The sequence below is a fragment of the Amblyomma americanum genome, chromosome 2, assembly GCF_052857255.1.
Source record: "Amblyomma americanum isolate KBUSLIRL-KWMA chromosome 2, ASM5285725v1, whole genome shotgun sequence".
Lineage (NCBI taxonomy): Eukaryota > Metazoa > Arthropoda > Arachnida > Ixodida > Ixodidae > Amblyomma > Amblyomma americanum.
Window position 1 is genome coordinate 105356280 of NC_135498.1, and position 18454 is coordinate 105374733.

Consider the following 18454-nt stretch of genomic DNA (forward strand, 5'->3'; position numbering starts at 1 on the left):
ATAAAAGAGATCACGAGAAGACCGCACTCATAACTCCGGATGGGCTCTTTGAGTTCAAACTGATGCCATTTGGCCTCTGTTTCGCAAAAGCGACGTTTCAGCGAGTAATGGATACAGTGCTGGTAGGCCTGGAGTGGCAAATTTTTCTCGTATATTTAGATGACATCGCTGTCTTCGCCTCGAACTTTGAAGAGCACCTCAAAAGACTTCGAACAGTACTAGACGCCATCAAGTCACTTGGCCTAACCTTGAAAGCAGAAAAGTGCCACTTTGCCTTTGAAGAGCTGCTGCTTCTAGACCACATCGTTAGCGAGGAGGTAGTACGCCCAGACACGCAGAAAACAGCTTCTATTGAACAGTTTCCCCTGCCGGCCGATAAGAAAGCAGTGCGCAGATTCTTCGGACTATGGGCATATTACCGACGATTTGTGAAAAACTTTTAGTTCATCGAAGAGCCCCTGACCCAACTGACGAAGGCAGACGTGCCCTTTAAATGGGATTGATTGTAAAACATTTTATTCGCCGGGAAGAGCTTGGCAAGAGGTCGCGTTAAGTGGTCGAGAGTACATAGCCCTCGACGACTTTGTCAGCCCACTCCACCGCCAAAACTTGCGTTCTGGGGTCAGAGCTAGCCAGCACGGTCTCCCACCGCTCGAGAGAAGGAGCTGTAACTAGATCACCCGGAGGTGGCTCTATTTTGCAGTCCCACAGGATGTGATCGTAGGTAGCACGTTGGCCACAGTGTTTGCAGTTTGGGTTGTAAAGATCTGGATAAATGTGCGCGAGGAGTGATGGGGTGCGTATCGATCTCGTCTGTAGACGACGCCACGTAACCTCTTGTTCTTTAGTAAGTCTTTTGTCTGGAGGGGGGAAAATTCTCCTCTCTAGTTCAAAATGATTGGTGAGATCATGATATGTGATCATTGAGTCCTTCGTGAAATTCAGGGAGCCAGACTCATCCACTGCCCGGTCGACGAAACCTCGGGTTTTATTGTGGGCTGCCTCGTTCCCCGGATTCCCCGAATGGGCTGGGACCCATATCAATTCGGAATAATTTGGTGAGAATTTGGTTGCGTTAAGGATTCTAAGGGAGGTGTTTGTAATTCACCCTTTAGCGAAATTATTGATACCCATTTTGGAATCGCTGAGGATGATGCTCCCTTGGGTATGTGCTAGGGCGAGGGCTATAGCCGCCTCTTCTGCCGTTTCAGAGGATTTCGTTTTGATTGTCGCCGAGACGATGTGGTCACCATTCTCGTTCACAACCACAACTGCAAAGGCATTGGTATTTTTGTATTCTGCCGCATCTACATAAAGTGTTGCAGCGCACTGTCTGTATTTCTTATGTAAGGCTTTGGCTCGTGCTTGTCTTCTACCCTCATGGTGTAAGGGGTGCATGTTTTTGGGGAGTGGTTTGATTAGTAGGGCCGTCCTATAGGCGCGGGGTAAGTCTACTTTAGCATCGTTATTCGTAGGTTGAAAGTTAATTCCGAGCCTGGTAAGAATACTCCTGCCAGTTCTGGAATTGGCTAATCGCGCTGTTTGAGCCATTAAATGGGCTTCTTTCAGTTCATTGTAGGTGTTATGTATTCCTAACCTCATAAGCCTTTCGGTTGAGGCATTTAGTGGGAGTCCTAACGCAGCCTTATAGGCCTGCCGTATCATGCTATCCAATTTGTCCTTTTCTGCTTTCGAAAATTTCGGATAAGGGGTGGCATAGAGTATCCTGCTCAGCGCAAAGGCCTGCACTAGGCGGCATAAATCTCTTTCCCTCACCCCTTGTCTGCGGTTAGCTATGCGGCGGAGTAATCGCGCCGTCGCGTCTACCGTGCGTTTTAGCTTAGTGAGTGTGTCAGTATTGTTTCCATTTGTTTGTAAATACAACCCCAGTATTCTCATGGTCTGTACCTCTTTGACAGATCGTCCATTAACATAGACGTTTATTTGCGGGGGTGATGTCGTGGTACGCCTACCTCTTTGTTTACGACGGATCACGAAGAGTTCAGATTTTTGCTCAGAACAAGTGAGGCCGGAATCCCATGCGCATGCCTCGATGATGTCCACTGCTGCTTGGAGTGTGTCTTCTATGTAGCCTTCGCATCCTTTGGTTACCCAAAGTGTGATGTCATCTGCATAGAACGTGTGATGTAGGTCTGGTATTTGTGCCAGTTTGGGGGGAATTTTGATGAGGGAGAGGTTAAAAAGGAAAGGGGACAGGACGGAGCCCTGTGGCGTTCCTTTACTTCCTAGTTTGATTGGGGCAGACTCTATTGTTCCGACCGTTATCACTGCTGTTCTGTTAGTGAGGAAGGATCGGATGTAGTTGTACGTCCTTTCTCCGGGGTTGATTTCTGACAAGTTTGTCAAGATGGCTTTGTGGGTGACGTTGTCGAAAGCTTTAACAAGGTCTAAACCCAATATTGCTTTCGTTCCTGTTCCCTCGTCAGCTTCAATTATGTCCTTGTTAAGCTGCAAGAGAATGTCCTGGGTAGATAGTTGGGCCCTGAATCCTAACATTGTTTCAGGTAGGAGGTTCATGTCCTCCGCATAGTTTTGGAGCCTATTGAGGATGACATGCTCCATGAGTTTGCCTAGGCATGATGTTAATGAAATTGGGCGTAGATTCTCAGTGCTGAGTTTCTTACCCGCTTTAGGAATAAAAGTGATTTTCGCGTGTTTCCACTCTGGTGGTATGTTGCCTGCATGCCAGTATTTGTTCATAAGGTCTGTAACCGCCGCGATCGACGTTGCGTCTAAGTTCCTGAGAGTCTTATTTGTTACTTTGTCTGGTCCTGCCGCAGATGTTGTCCGCAGTTTTCCAATTGCGTACCAGACCTCTGCGTGTGTGATGTCTGCGTCTAAATTTGGATTAGGAGTCCCCCGGTAGTCTGGTTGTGTGGTACTATCATCCGTGTTTAGATAACGTTCTGCTAGCTCTTTGATTAGGTCTTCAGTTGTACCCTCATATTTATGTATGAGTCTGTACAGTTGACTTTGTTTCACGGGACGTGTTTGTTCTGGATCGAGCAGGTGTCTTAGAAGATGCCATGTCTTCTTATTTCCGAGCTGTCCATTGACGCTTTCACATATTTGGTTCCATTGTTGTGTTTGGAGAGTAAGTGTATGTTCCTCGATTCGCCTCTCGATTTCAGCGATCTTTTTGCGTAGTCGCTTGTTGTGTTTTTGCTGCTTCCAGCGTTTTTGGAGGCCTTTTTGTGCCTGCCACAGGTGTAACAGTTTTGAGTCTGCAATCTGCTCCTCCTTCTCAACTGGCACCACAACGCTAGTGGAGCTGACATCCTCATTCAGGGAGATAACCCAGTCGCTAAGGTTAGAGATCTCCTTTGGAGCTGTTTTGTCGCGAAGTTGCCTGAACTTGTCCCAATCCGTGGTTCATATTTCTTTTGCTTTGTTTTTAAGTTTTGTCGTGGGGAAGGTGATGCTAAGGATGAAGTGATCACTACCAAGGTTTTGCCTGGTGTTGACCCACTTTGCGTCCTTGACGTTTTTAGAGAGGGATAAGTCTGGAGATGTGTCTACACATACACTGTTACCCATGCGTGTGTGGTCGCTCGGGTTGTTTAGCGTTGTGAGCCCTAGTGACTGTATGATTTGCCAGAGCAGGTTCCCTTTCGGAGTTGCTTTGGTATATCCCCATGCTGGGTGTTGAGCGTTGAAGTCTCCCACAATTAATAGTTGAGCCCTAGCAGCCAGCTTTACTGTGTTTATCAACAAGTGTGGGAGTCCATTGCCTTTGTTTCTGGGAGGGTTGTATACATTAAGGATGAAGAGATTTGAGCCTCCTTTTTGCCTTGGTACTATTTCAAGTAGGGTGTAATCTTCTTCCGAATCATTTATAAAATGTTGAATTGCGGTGATATTTCTATGCACCAGAGTGGCTGTGAAGGAGCCGGCTGCGTTACTAGTATCATAATGAGGTGGCAGGTATGCTTTATAGCCTGGCAGTGTAGCCCTGCCGCTAGCTTCTTGCAATGCAATCACGTCTGGGGTTGGAACAGACGGTTCTTGTTGGATGTGGAGCTGCAAGTGGGCTCGCTTGCGGCGGAAGCTTCTGCAGTTCCATTGCCAAATTTCAAATTTTTGGCGTGGTGCCATGTTGGGTTATAGATGGTTGTGGCGTCGTGGACAGATCCAAGGTGGGGGGTAGGCGGGCCTCGATTGTTGTAAGCCTATCCATTATTTGCTGCATGCAGGTGGCTATTTGGGATACCTGTCCCTCTAGTGTTGCAAAGCGAATATCTATCTCTGCAAATTTGGTAGTAACGAGGCCTTGGAAGCTTGCTTGTTCTGTTGATATAGCGCTAGTTCTCTCTGACAGAGTATTGATGTCTGCCCTGAGTTTGGTAGGCGCTTTCGACGGCTGCGGGGTGTCGGCTTCCGAAGCCTCGGCCTTTCTTTTTAAATGGAAAGCGCCGCAAGCAGCAGCCTTCAAAATACTTCAGCGTCGTTTACAGTCCCCACCGATCCTCGCGCATTTTGATGAAAACGCCGATAGTACTGAAGTTCATACCGACGCTAATACCGTGGACCTAGGCGCCGTCCTCGTTAAAAAAAGCGACGGGCTGGTGAAAGTGATCGCGCACGTTAGCCGTTTCCTTTCCAAGGCCGAGGCTAACTATTCGACAACTGAGAAGGAGTGCCTTGCCATCATCTGGGCTACGTCGAAATTACGCCCCTACCTGCATGGACGTCTGTTCAAGGTGGTCAGCGATCATCACACGCTGTGCTGGCTTGCCAATTTGAAGGACCCCTCTGGCCGACTCTCTCGATGGAGTCTGCGTCTCCAGGAGTTTGACGTCACCATAGTTAACAAGTCCGGACGCAAGCACTCTGACGCCGGTTGCCCCTCACGAGCCCCTGCAGATGCACCGCCGCCGGACGACGATGAGGACGCCTTCCTGGGATCCATCGGCCTCAGCTCTTTTGCACAGCAGCAACGCTCGGACCGCGATCTAAAACGCCTCGTCGAGTACTTGGAAGGCAAGGTTTCTTCACCCCCCGCCTTATTCAAGCGAGGACTGTCTTCCTTTTATGTACACAATGATGTCCTCGTGAAGAACTTCGCAGCGAACAAAACAGCCTACCTCCTTGTTGTGCCTGCTTGTCTCCGCGAAGAAGTTCTACAGGCTTCACACGACGGGCCGACAGCTGGACATCTCGGGTTTACTCGCACCCTCCGCCGCATTCAAGACAAGTATTACTGGCCCCGGCTGTCTGCCGATGTCGAACATTATGTGAAAACCTGCCGAGGTTGTCAGCGACCAAAAATCCCCTCCCATCCGACCAGCAGGATTTCTGAACCCCACTGAACCCCCCTCAAGGCCCTTTCAGCAGATCGGCATGGACTTTCTTGGCCCTTTACCAAAGTCAACGTCTGTAAATAAGTGGATCATCATAGCGACCGACTACCTGACCCGCTACTTCGAGGAAAAAGCCCTACGGAACGGAACAGCAGCAGAAGTAGCCAATTTTTCATGGAGTGCATTCTTTTGCGACACGGCGCCCCCGATGTGCTCATCACGGACAGAGGAACAGCGTTCACGGTGGAACTAACGCAAGCCATCCTGCGTTACAGCCAAACCAGCCACCGGAGAACAACTGCATACAATCCGCAGACCAACGGACTGACCGAGCGTATGAACAAAACTACCGCCTATATGCTCGCCATGTATGTGGATGCCGAACACAAGACCTGGGACGCCATCCTGCCTTACATCGTCTTCGCCTACAACACCGCAGTGCAGGAGACCACCCAGATGACGCCTTTTAGGCTCGTCCATGGCAGGGAGGCCACGACCACGCCAGACGCCATGCTGCCCAACGTTACCGAAGAAGAGAACGTCGACGTCGCCACATACCTTCAACGCGCAGAATCCAGAAGACTTGCCCGATTAAGGATCGTAGACCAACAACGTACCGACGCCCTGAGTCCCTGAATTGCTTTGGGGCGTTAAACCGCGATTTCCAACCAATAATCAACCTGTTTTCGGACATCCACCACTACTGGTATTATCATTCCGCAAGATACATATTCATTTCTCAGGAAGCCTATTTTTAAATATTACTGATGGACTTCGCTGAAACACCCTGCATGCACGTCAATCTACTCTCAAGTAGGGGGCAATGCACTGATAGGCAGGGTATATGCAGGCGCGTCAGCCTCAGCTGTGCCATATAGCCGGTGTCGGTGTTGCTGCTGGTAATGAGTCGGCGTCGCCATTGGGGCTTGCAGGGGCCGACACCCCTCCAAGCGTCAAATATTACATACAGAAACCATGCTGAACCCAATTTTTCGGCGAAAAATATTAGCTGTGGTTTAACTACTGCTGAACCTGGTTAAAGAGCGAAGGTTGTGGTGCATCGAGTAAGTAGACGTGGCTTGGCGTCTGTAACGTTGAGTGCATTCCACACACTGGATAGACAGCCCCCCCCCCCCTTGCCATCCTGACAGGCGGCAGTTGAATTACTGGTTAATCGCGAGAGCTTGGTCACCCAATGAACGCTGCGACCTATTTTACCGCCTTCTAAAGACGAATCTTAAGGACAAAGGTCAAGTAGTGCGACATCATGGTGGACCACATATGGTTTAAGGGGTTCTTAAAGGGACACTGAGGAAAACCCTATCAAATTTTTTTTGTTAGCAATATCTGATAGTTCGGCATTTCATGGCTTTGTTGACGCTTGTCCGGGAGCGAAAGATGCATTTATTTCAAAGAAATTTGGATTCGAAGTTGAAAAAGTTTTTCCCGCCGCTCCGATTCAAACTCGAGAACTCTTATGACGACACGGAGAACTCTTATGACGACACAGAACGGAGTGACGTGAAACGTGACGTAAACGGAGACTCCGTGATTTCTGGCGGCTAGCGGTGCGGTCTAGCAGCTGCCGAAATGAAAGCTACCGCCGCCTCACGTTGAAGGCATCTATCGGGGGTCGCCACCGTCGCTTCTTTTACGTTTGCACCGGCGTCTTGCCAGCGTTACGATGGATCCCAGTCCCGAACCCGACGACGTAGTTCTCGCAAAAACTCTGGCCCGCATTTCAGCGACCTCAGCCCCACAGAGCGTGCGATGCTTTTGAGGGAGCACGGTTAGGTTAGGCGCCGGCGGGTGGTTTCCCCCTTCCTCAGAGAGCCGCCGTTGCAAACTTAATATCATAACCCCAGTGCGGGGAGTCGCAAGGGGCCAGTGCAAGGTCGGCGCCTTGCGCCCATCGGAGGCTGACCGGGGCTTTGGGGCCAACGGAGTGTGATTCCTTGAACGGCGTGGTTGCATGGCGCAGCAGGTTGCAAGGGCCAAGTTATTTATTTATTTTTTTTGCCACAAAAAACAAATGGGTGCTCGAGGGCGGTCGCGTTTAAAGTCGGCGGCTTAAAACCAAAGCCGGCGCACGACGCTTCAACGGCTTCCGCTAGATCCAACGGGTCCATTGGATCTGGCTCTCTCGCCAACTTGCATGTACTTTCAGATATGTACTGTGAATGGATTAAAATATCCGAGCTGGAAAAGAACAGTTCCGCCGAACTGCCGCAGCTATTGAATATAACGCGAACCTCGCCGCGGAGCCAAATCAGTCTGGCCGAGCCGGCGGCGGCTGGCGCACTTGGCGCGAAATAGATACGTACTCCAATCTCCCTGCCAATGCGGTCAGAGTGCGCCGAAGCCGCCGAACGCGTCGGCGGTCAAGCGCAGTTGGAGTATAGAAGGTCTCGCTTTGACCGACGTGACTTCGCCGTGCAGCGCGCGCGCGCGCGCCTCGCCGCAGCATAAACGCGCCTTAACAGAGCCTGCGCTTAACCGGTAACCAACGTATTCAGCGGCGGCATCCATGGGAGCCACTGAAACGCCCCGCCCACTCGCTGAATAAAAGAAAAGAAGTCCGGTGCCGAGGTTCGGAATCGAACCAGGTCCTTCGGCGTTTGAGGCGGTAACGCTACCGCGCCGCCACGACGGCTCAAGTTACAGCCGTCAATAATGGCGCATCTAGTGAATGCACTCTTCTGATGCAGAAATCTCCGCGCTTTCGCTAGGTATATCCTGGCCTAACAGGGCTAGGCTATCAGCAATTTTTCTGAACTGCCTTGTACCTTGTCTCCCGTCCCTCATAAACGATTTCTGTTAAGTAGTTTGAAGTTGACTGGCACAGCCGGGAATGTTTCGCCGGGCGAGCGTGCGAATACACAAGCGCTGCCTTGTACGATCACCGACCATCGTGCCATCATAGCTTTTCATCGACAGTGGCGATCATCTGACAAGCCTTAACTGTCTCCTTCAAAGGCTAACTAGCACTTGAAGCGGCACTTGAAGTTCCTCTGCTCTTCAGCGCTTGTAAATCGAAGCGCGTCAAGAACAAAACCACGGGGCACGCAAAGCTCATAGACGCGAAGCGCCGTAACAAATCGAAGTTCACCTGGCCGCCTGTGGCGCCGCCAAGCATCCGTTTTCTTTGCTTCCTACATTCAGGTTGTCTTTTGCCTGCCTTCCTTGTGTGATAAAAGTGCACTATTGGTTTTTAAACAAAACTTACTTCAATATTGATCTGCGCAACCTACCTTTGTCAGCCTCAGAGATTCGCGAAACCAAGTAGGATGGAAAATTCCTCCAAGGTGGCGTCTCTTGTCCTATGGCGTCACCACGCTTGTACTTGCGAGATTGGCCAGTGGTGGCGATACCTGTATTTTGGTTCTTGCTATTTTCTACCTTACAAGAGGTTTGTTTTCAGTAAGAGCGGCGTTTTTGTGATCAGGAGTTGGTATTCTATCGATACAAGCCAACTTCAATTTCTCCTCAGTGTCCCTTTAACGTCCCGAAGCGACTGAGGCTATGAGGGACGCCGTAGTGAAGGGCTCCGGAAATTTCGACCACCTGGGGTTCTGTAACGTGCACTGACATCACACAGTACACGGGTCTGTAGAATTTTGCCTACATCGAAATTCGACCGCCGCGGCCGGGATCGAATCCGCATCTTTCGAATCTGCAGGCGAGCGCCATAACCATTCAGCCTCTGCGGCGGCTTGCCGTCTTTCCTTCAAAAGTTGGTCACGCGGTTAGCAAATAATTTCTGTATATTAAGGTCAAAATTACCGGCGTTATGTATATATTTTAGAAATACCATCTGGGGTTTATAATCTCTTTTAGGTAGGTCCGAGTTATACTCTTGAGTCGCAGTGGTCCTTAAATAGGGTTGCAAGCCTTGCGGCTGTACAGGTAGCGGTTTTAAATTACGCAGCAGCGCGCAGATTGACCAATAATTATCAGCGCCGAAGACGCTGACGACTGACACCGCCACGGTCTGCGCGTGTCTTCGTCGTTCGAAAAAAGAAGCCGAAGTATCAAGATCTCCGTTGCATGGTTCGCTGTTCGTCTCCGAGCAGAAACTCGCCCCTATCAGGTTTGTGGTGCCATGTTTCTTACATCATTGTTCTGTGTTCTTTACGCCTTTGCGGACGTAAGACAGTGCATTCTTCGTGAACGCCGCCCCATCCTGGCGCAGAGACTGCAGCGTCATCGCATCACAGCGATAGCGCGCCGATTTCTCGAGGCTGGGTTGCTTATGATATCTGGCATGGCAGAACACGGTGCAAGTTTTGTTAGCTTAGCTTAGCGATGCTTGCAGGTAGAACACGATGCAAGGTTCGTTAGATTATTTCAGCGATGCTTGCAGGTAAGCAAGTAGAAAATTTATCTGAGATTATCTCTCTAAGTGGAGCTGTAGTTTGGCTCTTTTAGATCATAAATTATCTGTATACGCTCAGATAGCTAAGAGCACGTTGCCATGCGCCTGGCATTTGCAGTGGTCGATCCGCAGTAATGGTGGTGAAGCGGTGCGGCATGAGAGGCATTTCCTCACTTTTAAACAAGTGCATTTCACGAAATGTGCTCTTCGTTGAAAAGTTGTCCATCTGAAATGCATGCGGTGAAGGACCGTCTGAGAAAAAAAAGGCGGCTGTTTTTTTTTTCTGCTTTTCTTAAAGGGAGCCTAAATGTTTTTCTGAGAATTCGAGGTTATTCAAGAATTCTAATCTACGAAGCTTCTAAAAAAAGCGTGCGAACTATTTTTGAACTAGCATTTAAAATGGTGACGTATTCGTCGATTAAAACCACGACGACGTTCAGGCTTCTCACTGTGTTCGGGAAGTGCGAGGAAGCTCGTAGTGGCGTTTTTATCGCCGAAAGATGCCCGCTGCCTTAGCCTGCCTGCTGCTGTTCGTCATCTGATGCCGCCAAACAATGTTTCGTGAGCTTAACCTTCTACGGCGTTGGTTTCCTTCCATGAAACAACTATTTTTTTCGCTGGAAACGTAGCGCCGTCGTACGTGACGTCATTATCGGAGAGTCTGCCCATCGATGTGCACTGCAGAGAAGCCTCAATGCCGATGCCTCTTTGTTCGGCGATTACGCCGACATTTCAAATGGTAGGGCAAAACGATTTCGCAGGTTTTAACAGCATGTTTCACACATTAGGTTCTTTTAAACTCAGCGAATTCAAAAAGCACTTCAGTTGCTGTTTAAGGGAATAACGTAAGTTCCTTTCCAGATAAGGATTCGGAAGCACACATGCAATGCCGACTGGAGGTTGCTAGATGAAAAAAATAGCGCCGTTTGGCTGGATATTACACTCCTTGTACTCAGCATTTTTTGCGACCTGAAAATAAGAGGGCACACGACGTGGACGTGAAAAGTGAAGAAAGACATGACGGGGTCTTTCTTCAACTGTTTTGAAGCTTTATTCCCAACTTTACGTTCCTTTATTTGCATACTAACTGCTCTCTGGCGCTTTAGAATTTTTTGTTGCACGTATTGCGCTTCCCTTTATTCCCTCTCGGATAGGATAATAGTTGCCAGCTTTCACGCACGCTGGCGCCACTCTCCACATCGTTCCTAATTCGTGACGTACTGGGACAGGAGTAGTTACGCCCCTCTGAAAATGGGCTGGAACGCAAGATTTGCACTTCGCGCCGTCACTTTATGCCGGTCTACCATCCGCGTATGGGCATTCCACTTCTCGCCCTGGGATGTGGACGCTCTTTAGATTCGAGTCGACGTGCTGCTCTCTGCGGTGCACGTGAGTCTTGAGCCTAGCACACGTGAACTCGTTCAGAAATATGCATATATGTTGCTGCATTTAATATGCACCAAATTAGCATGAGTAAGAAGATTTTTTTAGGTTAATCCATGACTAAAAGACTATTGCTACCGTCAATGGGAAATCATATGCTGGAAACTGTTTCTAGGCGTTTATAGTTTCAAAAGCTTATGACGCATTACCGAGCTCAGTCTTCAGTTTTTGTAGTGCATATGCATATTCAAGACGCAACGCATTCCAGTTTCATATATACGGAGCCATTTATACATATGTGGTTTAGGTACTATGCATATGGATGACGTGTGCGTGGAGCACATTTATAATTGTAGGTGACGGATAGTGCAAGCGCTGTCAACGCTGCGGTAATCATGATGGCTTTTTCTCCGTATTTTGCTCACGGTAAAAAAAAGAAAAGGTCGTATCTCCTGCTAATGCCCAAATAGGCCTGTGCCATCTGAATGATTCAGACGTAGTCGTGCTACCACGCTCGTCGGACCGACAGAAACCTTTCACATGCATAGTATTCAGGCATTGATAACAGGCAGTGGCTTCTCAAAAACCACTCCCGTTGCAATAGGGTTAGTGCGCCATAATAGCTGTGATAGTTTAATGCTTGTGCTTAACTAACGACGCATCTGATCACTTTTTAACTAAAGCTCGTATTTATTACTTCATCTTCTTATAGTGATATTTTCTTCATCTTAGTAATTCAGGTCCTGTGTGTAGTGCAAGTTTTATGTTTTGTTTAGTTGTGGAAAATATGTATCCTGAGCACATGAACTTTCCGATGGCAACACAAAATAGTAGTTTCGCTACGGTATGGTATTTACGCTTACTTAATGCACTTAATTAATTTTAGCAACGTCTAGTTGCTTGTGTCCTCCTTGCTCACAAGAGAACTGGCTATGTTGTCATCAGAATTTATTTTTACAGCGATAGCTGTTAGGCGCCCATCCCTGGATTGCGCGTTGTCGTCCGCCGTCGTCGGCATCGGCGTAACCGGACATCTTGGGTTGCATACGCCTACGGGTGGCTTTGTTTGGAACAGTCGCCTGCCAGTGCAGGGGTGCATCATGTGACCACTACAGCATTGCGCCAGGAAAATATCCCCAAAACTACACGCCTAAACAGCTATCGCTGAATCTTGCGTTACACAGTCGTAATGGTCCTGTGAGTTTTTATTTTTAGTATCCTCAGGGCCCTGGTCGGGGGTTGCAGATCAGAGTGAAGTGCAACATAAGTTCGATAAATCATAGGAAAAAGAAAACACAGATGTACGTCGAGAGGTGGCACTTGAGCAGAATGGTAAAATTGGAACACCCAAATGAGATGTTACAGCATTTGTAAACAAAAAAAAAATTGATATTGACACTAGCTTCACAAAGGTGGTTCCAGTCCTAAAACGAGCGAGTCTGGTGCGGCATGTAACAGATTATGATGGTGGTCCTGGCGACGTGATGTGTGTGTAGCGCGCTGAAGCGAAACGTCGATCGTGAGGTATGTTAGGATAGTATATTTTGTGAAGTTAACTTAGCGGCAGTATTTGACGTCTCAGTGCGAGTAGAGGAAAAGGCAAACTAGGTTTCCTATTAGTGGGAGTGGCAGTACGATAATAACTGCTAATTATGTAACGAGCAGATCGTTTAAAAATATTTTTAACTTCAGATTTTAACTGCCCGACTTATTTTGTAATTGATCCATTAGCACTTTTCACGTTTATTTTGACACAGCCGTTCATCGCATTGTCAATGTCGACCACGTTGATTGACACAGAACTGTTGATTGGTAAGGGCCAATGGACCACGCCCAGTTTACCCGCCGCGGTGGCTCAGTGGTTAGGGCGCTCGACTACTGATCCGCAGTTCCCGGGTTCGAACCCGACCGCGGCGGCTGCGTTTTTATGGAGGAAAAACGCTAATGCGCCCGTGTGCTGTGCGATGTCAGTGCACGTTAAAGATCCCCAGGTGGTCGAAATTATACCGGAGCCCTCTACTACGGCACCTCATTCTTCCTTTCTTCTTTCACTCCCTCCCTTATCCCTTCCCTTACGGCGCGGTTCAGGTGTCCAACGATATATGAGACAGATACTGCGCCATTTCCTTTCCCCCCAAAACCAATTATTATTATTATTATTCACGCCCAGTTTTTTTCCAACCTTCTAATACCTCGCAAAACAACTAGAAAAAAGATTTTTTTTCCGGACTTCTGTTCTTTTTCGACTCTCTCATCACTAGCCCAAGATTGCCATGATCCAGCGCATTTATTCTACACGACTGAAACCGGAAATCGCTCTTTCCATCTGCCTTCGAAGTGGTGCAGGACTTTAGGCAGCCCCGTCAAGCTATGGCCGTATCGACGAGCGCAGCGCGCAAGACCCTCCACTCCGGAGCTCCCAGCACGGCTCCACCGGGCAAGTTCAAGCCAGAGCTGGCCGGTGATGGGTAAGTGTCAAATTATGGTCATCATCATCAGTCCTAATCTCATCCGCCCGCCTAACTTTCTGCGCCTTCTGCTGCACTCTTCCTCCCTTGGAATGCAATCTGTTACACTTAACGGCCATCGGTTATTTTGCCTTAGCATTACATGCCTTGCCCATGCCCATTTCTTTTTGATTTCGGCTAGGATGCTATCAAATGTGAACTAAAGGGGATTTTGAGTTCGTATTTTTATCGCGGGAATTCGGTGCACACGTTCCGAGCATTCTAACAATGTTCGAATAATATTATCATGGGTGTCCGGTTTCCCTATTAAATTGCGTTAAACGTCTTCGCTGCCGCCTTTTCTTTTACACGCCGCTGAAAGTAGGAGGAGTCAACCAACACGGTTGCCATGGCGAAAAGCACGCGCCGAGTGCCTTTCTTCCAATTGCGAGGAGGCTTGTCGCTCTGCAGTTGGTGGAGTAATATGCGTAGTAATCTTCGAAAATGTGCGGTTCTCTGGTCGGACTGTGTTCAGCCGGAGCAGACAGTCGGGCGCATCAGCCTTGTGCCAGCAGAAGAGGAGAAAACATAGTCCGCTGGCTTCTTGTTATTTCTGTGATACGTTCCCTGAGGCACAAATATTTGGTGGTTTTTTCAAACTATTTCTTGGGTCTTATCCAGAAAGAGCAATAAAAATTACTTTGGGCGTCTTCAAGGATTACACTATTTTCATTCGCCGTCACATAGTGATGAGTATTTTTGCTTCCGTGGTCTTAATTTGCAGCTAAGTTCTCTGCCCCTGAAACTATACATACGCATATAGACACCTAATTCTTGTTGCCTGTTTTCTTCATTGTGATGATGCGTAAAACATTACTTTATATGGTAGTTGTGTGTGATAGAAAAGCACAGCCACTGCCGCACTCATTACGCTCGTTGGGAGCTTCACGCAACACAAGGGGTAGAATTTATTATCTGCGTTGTTGTGCACTGCACCCTGCTTAACATTCCTTAACGTGCGAGAGCATCACAACCGTTTTTAACTAGCCATAGATTCCAAAGACTCCAACATAAAAAAGGACCGGTCTAGTACTGTCTGGAGAAGAAAAAACTTACTTGTGTACCAATAGCAACTGGGCCCGCAACCGGCCAGGCTTCGGCAACTTGAAATTGACGCTAAGGTAAAGGTCGTCATGGCCAGGCAATAGCAAAGGGCCTCAGTCGTAGAAACTTTACGTCTCACAAGACACATTGCAACTAGGGCGGGTCGAGCGCGAGCTGCGGTAGCAGTGAGACCCGGGAAAGACATCCTCTGATCAGAGTTGACAAATTTTATGGAACGTCTTCGACTAACACAACTTCAGGCACTCGACTTCGTCACTACCATCCCCCATCGTCATTGGCGTACACAAATGCTCAGTACTGAAAGCCGCAGAATGCATAACACACAACGCCATGCCATTCCCGACGCACTCTTACCTTAGTTGCGAAAATTTCCATAAGGTCCATATGTAGAAAAATGGCAGAGGCTTAACTTGGTTAAGCCCGGCAGATGCGAAGCATATTAGCGGTTAATCTTGGTTTCTCTTGACTGTTCTCGGTTAAACCTGGTCTCTCTTGGCTAATCTCGGAAACACACACAGAGCCAGTACATCACTGTAAATCATAATTTATTTTTTGCAAGCCAATAAACACACTCTTATGGTCTGTGAAGCTGTGACTTTTGGTTTCTATGTTACTTATTAGATACTGTCTGCCTTCATTTCTCGACAGAACCAGATCCAAACTGTTGCCCCACTGGGTCGTAGACTTTGGCTGTAACTCCGATATGTCGAGGTTGTATCGTTCTCGAACGTCTTCCAAGAATTTTTCATCTCTCACAGGGTCTTTGTTGAAGTCTCCTGTACAGACTAGCATCCTCTTGTCCGTTCGTTGCGGCAGTCCGTCTGCCAGTACGTTGATTGCATCTGCATTACTCGTCTGGGGGGCGATGTAAACTTCGGACACAACCAAGTCCAAAGCCGAAATCTCCACACACATAGCTTCTCCATGTTCCATTGGCACCGGTAGAGTCACAACTTTGGCTTGAAGAGGCTGTCTGACATATATCGCAACTCCGGCATTTCTCTTTTGGTTGGGACGTCTCGTAGCACCAACCAAGCTGAAGCTACATAGAGTAACAGGGTACTCGTCCAAGCCGAGTCCAGTCTCTGAAAATACCAATACATGGGCAGACATGAGCAAAGTATCGGTGGAAATTTGCAGATTGTGGGCAGCCAGCGATCTGACGTTCAGCGTAACTACTGTGACCACGCTGTTCATCAGTAGTTCGCATCTGCTAAACGCAGTGTCCAGTTTGTGTTTTTCCAATATTTCAAACTCTGCCCTCAGAGACTTGTCGGGGTTTGGCCCCCTGTGTGCAAACTTGTGGCAACCTTCCTTGTTAGTGAGATACAACCCCTGTAAGCTAGTAGCCCTACTGAGGGCTAGCTTCTGCGGATGATTAGCCGCATACTCGTACACGACTGCATCAAATGTCCCTCCTTGAGATTTATGAATTGTCATGGCACTGGCAGGAACCAAAGGGAATTGTGTCCGACTGACCGACATATGTTTGACCAGTTTTCCCCTCAGTTGGAATTGCATTGACACCAAGTCTATGGGTATCCAGCCGTTCATATTACGCCTGTACTTTGTTTTGGCCAAGATTCCAACTCCAGGGGGGCAACGCAGCCAAACCCTGCAGGGTTCTCCCGGTGCATCGCATTCAATTAACTTTAGCTTCCCGACCATCCCATTTACCAATCCGTCTGTTATGTCAATGTTCCTTAGTAGCATGTACGGCTTTTCTACACACAAGACAACCGTCGGCGGCAAGTTCCCAGTATCGACCCGGCTAAACGTTTCTACTGCTTTATAGGCCAATCTCCTCTCTTCATCATTTCTAAAGCCAATTATTAAATCTCTGGCTGAATGCTCTACCCTCTCCTCACATTACCTAGCAATTTTCGCTTTGTAGACATCCACCTCGCCGTTGCTGTAGAACAGCCGAACGGCGTCGCAATGGTGTGCTGCCCTTTCGGCGTCTACAAATCTAGACTCTAGAATATCAATTTCAAATTTCTCTAGAGCAGCACCGTCTCCAATCTTGGTCAAGAGATTGGAGAACACTGCGTCGCTCTGGCGGACAACTTGCGTTAGGGGGAAATATTCTAGGTGATGCCATAGAATCACGTCCGTGCTAAACACGGCACCACTCGCCTTTGGTCGTTTGTACACCTCAGATGCTCTGACAGGTGGTAGTTGCCTCATGTACCCACACAGGATTACGTCAAAACCTCCGAACGGCTCCCTCATTCTGTCTGCCCTGATCTGTCTTAATCTTCTGTCCACTTGCCGCAGCAAGTCAGAGGACAACATACTGACGTCATCGATGATTATGCATCTCACCCCCTTGAACAAGGTTCGAAACGTGTTGAGATCCGATGCAGAGAGACCCTTGTCTTCGCGGCAGGCGGACATGACAATCTTAAAGGCCGAGTGGACAGTCACACCGTTGAGGGCAACCGCAGCTTTACCGGTCGTAGCACAGGCTACATAAGCATTAACAACGGAAATTTCAGCGTCTCCGTAGCCAATCTTCTTACTTTTGCAGTACCTGTTATAGACATCCATTATCAGGCGCAGAGTGAGGGTTTTGCCACATCCAGCCGGACCTGTAAAGAATATGCGGAGGGGCTTGGCGTCCTCGCTCGTGACACGATGAATCACTTCTTCGATTATCATCCGCTGACGGTGGTTAGTCATCTTCATCCTTGCGTAAAATTCATCCAAAGGCATGCAATCCTCTCTTTTCTTGACAGTGGGGCAATTCGCAGCGACCACGACGCTTGTGACTGTGCTTTCCGGTACAATGTCCGTATCGTCATTTTCCATCACCAGTCTCGCTCGAGTCACGCCCTCCTCTCCTTCTTCTCCATTCACTCTTCCTCCTTCACAGCCGGTCTCGTTTCCGAAACTCTCGTTGATGTCACGAATGTATCCCAAGAGATCGGCCTTTGTAACTCCACTGTTATACTTGGCCTTGACTTCCATGATCCTCTCCTTGTTCTCTTCAAAGATGGTCTCAAATTCGTTGCAGTCTATAAAGTCATCCTCTTTTCTAAACGGCAAGTACAACATCACGTGTTCCCGCTTGTAGTTAACGGCGTCGTTCCTGTCATAGTCTCGGCACCGAAGTATCGCCGTCTTCCTCCGCTTGATCAGCTTGTTAACGTTGTATTCCGTCACGAACTCTGCAAGTGAGACGTCTTCCAATTCGGGAGGTCGTTCTTCGTACTTTTCCACCACACTCTTTCGCCGGATATCGGTACTGGTCACGTCCAACTGTTCTTCGTCCATTTCGCGCTTGGTCTTCCTGCTTCGAATTCTTTCTTCAGGCCACATCGTGTTTACAAAGATGACGTCCGTACTCGTCTCACTCATTTCAAATTGAAGTAGCATCCAAGCAGCTTCTTGTGCAGACATTTCTATGTCATTCAGTATGTGTACACCTAGTTTTCGCATCGCCTCTTCGTAAGTCATCTTGCTTTCGTCCTCCTCGAGCATTTTCTTGACGGCTCGGCCCAGAGAAGACACGCCGCGGGCAGCCTTATTCACATACTCAACTACATAGGCAGCACATGCATACACGTCCAGGATTATCTGCAGATCCATGTTGGAGTTTAACACTTCGGCAATCCAGGGGTTGAAGGCATTGGTATTACATTGATCTAAATCGCGCTTCAATATCATTGTGGGTCTCGTGAGACCAGAGCGGATCACCATTTGATAGTGTTCAAAGTCCCGGATACCATGTTGCTCCCACATGGCCTCAAATGATTCATACACGGTGCCGTTTAGGAGATCGTGAAGCGCATCTCGTTTTG

General features: G+C 48.3%; 1 protein-coding gene across 1 annotated transcript in view; it reads left to right on the plus strand.

Moving 5' to 3' along the window:
* The first annotated feature begins 9342 nt into the window (after window positions 1–9342).
* Window positions 9343–18454, plus strand: part of LOC144119964 (uncharacterized) — a 94347-nt gene continuing 85235 nt past the window's right edge. The window contains exons 1-2 of the mRNA XM_077652460.1: window positions 9343–9411; window positions 13418–13547. Of these exons, the coding sequence (XP_077508586.1) occupies window positions 9369–9411; window positions 13418–13547 (173 nt within the window). The 5' untranslated portion in view covers window positions 9343–9368. The remainder of the gene's footprint in view (window positions 9412–13417; window positions 13548–18454) is intronic.